General features: G+C 41.6%; 1 protein-coding gene across 2 annotated transcripts in view; it reads right to left on the reverse strand.

Moving 5' to 3' along the window:
* The window catches only part of LOC127556638 (zinc finger protein 713-like), a 53,388-nt gene extending 48,073 nt beyond the window's left edge, over nucleotides 1-5,315 (reverse strand). For both annotated transcript variants that reach the window (XM_051989906.1, XM_051989907.1), the window contains exons 1-3: nucleotides 4,991-5,315; nucleotides 943-1,069; nucleotides 109-207 (exon numbers count right to left, since the gene is read on the reverse strand). In XM_051989906.1, the coding sequence (XP_051845866.1) occupies nucleotides 109-207; nucleotides 943-1,069; nucleotides 4,991-5,188 (424 nt within the window). In that variant the 5' untranslated portion in view covers nucleotides 5,189-5,315. The remainder of the gene's footprint in view (nucleotides 1-108; nucleotides 208-942; nucleotides 1,070-4,990) is intronic.
* Nucleotides 5,316-6,000: the final 685 nt, after the last annotated feature.

Below are 6,000 nucleotides of genomic sequence, written 5' to 3' on the forward strand. Positions count from 1 at the left end.
CAAAACACTAGAAGCAATTAATGACAGCAATTGTTTAATAAATCAGAAGTTCTGGTCCCAACCGCTCAGTTAAAGGTGACAAAATTCTTGTCTCCTGATTTCACTTACCTGCAGAGAAGTTTCTTGAAACTTCTTTCAGTAACATCAACCATCGTGCTTCACCTATTTCTAGTCGGGAAATCATCTCTGGTTTGCAAATTGGAAATCCTGCTCATGGGAAAAGAAATGGGAATATGCTGGGTACAAAGGGTCAATAAAGAATTCAATCCTAATCCCTTTATCTTCAGAAAAAGAGAGAAGCCTAGGAAGTCTAGGGATGATAACCATGCATCTCTGAAGGACACCACAGAAAGTATGGAATAAAACCAAGGAGTTATTTTGGCTCATAAAGAAAATCATTTAACTTGACTTAACCCATCACTAGTATTGGACTCTGAGCTTTAGGAGAGAATAACCAACTAAGGGGAACAGAGAATGGGAGAAATCAATCTCATGATCAAGATAATGATGCTATGGATTTCCATCGAACAAAAAAAGTATTTTCATCTAGGAACAGAAAATCCTTTTGTCTTTTAACCAAAAAGATCAAAAAGAAATCAGGAATAACTCTATTTTCAAAATAATCTTGAACTGAGGGCAGCTAGGTGGCACAGTGGATGGAGCGCCAGCCCTGAAGTCAGGAAGACCTGACTTCAAATCTGGCTTCAGACAGTTAACACTTCCTAGCTATGTGACCCCTAGGCAAGTCACAAAACCACAAATGCCTTAGCAAAAAAGAAAAAGAAAAGAAAACCATCTTAAATTATTCTTGAACATCCTGAAAAACTGAGATAAAATTCAATAAGTTTCTTTAGTCTTTCTAACTATGAAGTAAATGTAAAAATCCCTCACAAGTTCTGTCCTGATTCTGATTCTGAACTATGGAGAGAAAACAGTCCTTACCAAGGAAGATAAAGTTTTGATAGTTCTCCAGCATCACATCCTTGTACAAGTCCCTCTGAGCAGGGCCCAGATGATCCCACTCCTCCTGGGTGAAGTCCACAGTGACATCCTTGAAGGTCATTGATTGCTGAAATATCAAATACATTTCTGCTCACCCAAAGGTGGTTCCTTGCATCATCTTCGAACAAGACAGAGTTCAGAGGTTGCTTTAAATTTTTCCTACAACACTGAATTTTGGCATTCCAAGATGATTATAAGGGTCTATTATGTGTATGTGTGTGTATATGTGTGTGTGTGTGTAGTTTCATAGCACTTTTCAAACATTAGCTTCCACATTGAGTTTGATTAGTGCAGATCACTCTTCAACTTTCAAACCATGTAATAAATATACCTCCCAGCAGCAATCACACTTCTAGTCTTATTTGGTATATGTAGCATAGTAATTATTCTCCAATACCAAGCAGTTTTTTCTAATGAGCACCTAACATTGTGTCATTATGAAGAGAAAGAAAGTAACCATCCCCATGGGGGGGAAAAAAAAAAAAAAAGGTGAAAAGATGGGTCTAGTCTTTACTATGTTGCTTAACTGAGCTGGGTCATGGGAAGTATGTTATAAAATCAAAGAGTTTCTGGCATGTGGGGCCTCCTGTCTCTCTCCACTTCAGGGAGAGATGTGCATGAAGCTGCCAGGCTACTATGTGGCAGGTGTTTGAACACGTGGTGGGGACAACAGACTCTTTCTCTTTCCCACTTGCAGGCAAACATAGCCGGCAAACATATCAGAATACCTCCTATCCAGCCAAAATTCATGGCTTGGCTCTCCCAGGGCTCCTAGAAAAAGCCTCAGTATTCACTGTCTCCATTCTTCAGCTCCACGCATCGGTTTCCGGTCCTATGACTTCTGAAATAACACTCTAGGCTCTCTCTCTGGCTGAATCTGCTAGCTTTTCCGCCATTCTCACTATTCTTAACCTCTCTGAGTAGTCTGGCACTCCTGACAATACTTTTTTTCTGGATAGTCACACCTTCCCAAGGCTACGTAACATACTTGTAAGTTCTCTTTCTGCCAACTGGACCAATACTATCGGTTTCCTTTATTCTTACTCATGTCAACCATCACCTTTAAAATGATTCCTTTCTTACTGCGAACTTGACAAACAGCAACGAACAAACACTTCCAAAGAAAAAGAACAGAAAAGAGGAAACCATGAATTTCTATTATGTATATGGTAGTTTTTATTGTGAACTGTGTTAATATATTTTGTTATATATTTGTTATATATAACACATGTAATATGTGTTAAATATATTTTATATAGATATATATAATTCACAATTATATATCAAGATTTCACAATAACACTGCCTTACTTGCCTTTTCCTTTCTGAATTTCTTCCTCAAGCATGAAGCTATTACTGATGTTCTTGACTACTACAATCCTCCTTGCTAGAAATAACTAGTATGTACTTTTTATTTGTTCTAAATAAACATGCTGTGGGCTCTAGCTACCTCGAGACCCAACTACTGTATGTAGCTGTGTCGAAGGTGGCAGACAGCAAAGTAAGAATTTAATCACGTGAAGCAAGTAAGAATGAAAGAGGGGAAGAAGAAGAATGAGAAGAAAGCCAGAAAAAACAAGGTTGTAAACTCTATGGGGATGGGACAGGGGAGACAGCTCGGTAAAGTGTTAGGCATGAAGTCAAGACTCTTCTTCCTGAATTCAAATCTGGTCCCAGACACTTACTAGTTGTGTAATCTTAGGCAAGTCAGTTTTCCCTGTTTATCTCAGTTTGCTCATCTGTAAAATAAACTTCAGAAGGAAATGGCAAACTACTCAAATATGAGAGCACAAAAAATCGGACACAACTTTTAAAAAATGACTGGACAAGAAATTTCCTTTCAGACAAGTCATTTTTTTGCTTCCCATTACCAGGCAAAATATTTCAATCTTAGAAATGAAAAATTTCTTACTATTCACAACTTTTTACAATCTAGATTAATTCCAGTATATGTCCTGTTACTGTAGGCTAACAAATACTGCTTTCTATAGCCAGATCACTTGCATGCAGATTCCCAGATACGTCATGAAAGACTGAAGGGAAGGACATTCAATTTCTCTTTCCTCTCCTTCTCCACTATATACACATATACATTAGTCAAACTAAGAAAATGAAACCTAGTAACATTAAATTGTTGGGCCACAGTTCCCTTTTATTGTCCTGACTCAGTTTCCCTAATTACAAATGACTTATAAATGATCGCACAGAAATTAAACAAAGAAATTGGATTCTGACCAAGATCTTCCAACTCAAAAGTGTAGTGGAGTTTTTCCATTACATCACACTACCTCTGAACAAAGTCCTTACTTATAAAGTTTCTCCTACCTTAAATCAGCTTACAAGAACTTTTCCACAATCATTTTAGCACACACCAAAATCTTAGAATGCAGCACTTGAATTATCATTTAGAATTTAGAATTGTCATTCTAAAACCCAACTCTATGAATTCATTTCTTAATTTTACTCATCGAAATCTAATTTCTTATAAGAAATATAACCTTATGCCTCTCCCAATTCATTTTTAATACTTAAAAAGCAAAACAAACACGTGGCTAACACTGTCAAGACAGAAACAAGAAAATCATATCATGCTTAAAGCAACCACAGAAAATCAATACCAAACATATGCACCAAAATGCATACAATCTAAATTCATAAAGAAAACGTTAGCTAAATTGCAAAAGATATAGATGATAACATAATAATAGTAAATGATTAATATTTCCCTTTCAAAAGTGGGCAAACCTACCACAGAAAAGAAAATACAAAACTAAGCAAAATGATATAGAATTTAGAAGTAAAAGATTTGACAATTACAGAATGAGAACATTAAATATGTTTTCTCATTATCATATGGCATCTCCAAACGTTTTAGGACATAAGTAAATTTAGAGGTAAATGTAAAATTTTTTGAACAACAAAATAGAGGAGACACCAAATGAGGAAAAAACGCACATCAAATATCTCTAACATGGGTCTAATATTAGTAATGGAAATATAAGCTCAAAAGGTATTTCAAGGCTATACAAGATCAAAGTATAAGAGTATTCCCCAAAACAAGAAAATCACAAACTATTAACGACCATATGAATATGAAAAATGTTCCAAATCACTAATAAGATAAATAAGTAGAAATAACCAAACAGGACATTTGAGGAATTGTGCACACTAATTCATCGTTGGTTGAAATGTGAACTGATCCAAACATTCTGGAAGGCAATTTTTATATGAATATGACTAAATGTCCCTAAATATGACAGTATATGACTAAAATGCCCCTACCCTTTTCCCTCAGCTGGAATATATATCCCAAGGAGGTCAATGACAAATACTAAAAATATTTGGAGTCCCACTTTCTATAGTATGAAAAACTGGAGATAAAAGTAGATTCCCATGGATTGGGGGATGGCTCATGTAATGGATTATTCGGCCCCAAGAACTGAGTAATACGAGGCTAACTTGGAAGACTTCGATGAACTAAGGCCACGTGGGTGTATAATTACAATACAAAAGACCCAACACCCGGCTCCCTCAGACTTTTTCCAGGAGTTATTTAGGAGGGCCAAGTTAGGTTCTTCCCTTTCTGGGTCTTCAGGGTAGGTATCAAGGAAAGGAAGGCTCAGTTTGGGAAGTGCAGAGGACGAAAAAGCAAAAGTTTGGGGGGTTTGGTTTGTTTGTTTGGTTTGTTTGTTTTTAAAAGAAATAAGTGAGAAAACAAAATGCGTGTTTGACTTAAGCTTGGGTTCGGTCTGGCCGCTCCAGGACCCCAGGTGGGCGGGCACCTGACGCACTGCGAACCCTCCACAATCCCGGTTTCAAGCCGAGCCCAGGGCGAGGCCGAAGCCCGCCAAGCAGAGCCAAGAATAATCCGGGGCAAGGAGCGCTAGAAGGGTAGACAGCCCTTAGTGAATGAACCAATGACGACCGAGGGCGGGGCGCGTCCCCTACATCCGCCACGCGCAGCCCACCCTCCCAGGCATCCCCTCACCTGGCAGGGCCGGGCTGGCCAGGCCCCCTCGGGGAGGTTCCTCAAGGCCACCTCACCCTCAGGCGGGGCCCGCGCCCCGAGCGGTCCCGGCCCCTCGACCGCCCCCAGCCCCGAAGGACCCTCCACCCCGGCCCCACGACTCCCCGCGCTTGCCCCCCGGGGCTCTGAAGCCGGCCCGGGACAGGGCTGGGCCGCCATGCCCAGCAGGAGGGCCCGGAGGGCAGCGGGGCGGAGGCGGGGCCGGGGTCTCTCAGAGAAGGGACCGAGCCGGGGCCGCCCAAGCCTACAGTCTGAGACAGAACACAGCTTCCGGTCTTAACCGGGACACTTCCGGCTGCACATGCCCAGTTCGGCTCACTTATCCGACCGAGAGAAATCTTATGGAGTCAAGCCCCGCTGCCTTCTGGAAAATGTAGTCCCGGGAGTAGAGATGCTCTGACTAGTTGGTCTTCATTCTCGAAGAGGATCAAAATGACGTCACTATATTAGAGTCAAGTTCCTGCCTGTCCGATCAAAGCAAGGAGACGCTCGAAATGCCCCGCCCGTGGGCACAATTAGTTCCTAAGCACTTCAAAGTGGCTTTCTTAACTTTGCGCCTCCGGCGTTCTTTTGAGCGCCTTCATCCTCTGTGCTGGGCGCTCCCGTGCCGGGGTCTCCCACGTCATGCAGTCCATTCTAAAGTTCTTCAGAGGGACCTTGCGAGTGTCCTTGTGGGGCTTTTTCTGACCACCTTGTGAGCATCGCCCTGTGTGAGTTCTCCATAAAGCAGTCTTTTTTTCCCAGGATGCACTAGGCTTTAGAACAATGTGGCTCGCCCAAAGGAACTGTGCCCCTGCAGCAGTTTGAATGCTGGGCAGTTTAAGAAGTCAGCTTCTTATCTTCTTTTTGTCTTATCCTGCCCGGGACCTTCGGGATCTTCCTGAGACAATTCCAACGCCGGCGCTTGGCTTTTCTGGCTTGGTGCTAGTAGACTATCCAGGTTTCGCGGGCACACCGCGGTGAGGTCAGCC

Source organism: Antechinus flavipes, chromosome 3 (assembly GCF_016432865.1).
Source record: "Antechinus flavipes isolate AdamAnt ecotype Samford, QLD, Australia chromosome 3, AdamAnt_v2, whole genome shotgun sequence".
NCBI classification, from domain to species: Eukaryota; Metazoa; Chordata; class Mammalia; order Dasyuromorphia; family Dasyuridae; genus Antechinus; species Antechinus flavipes.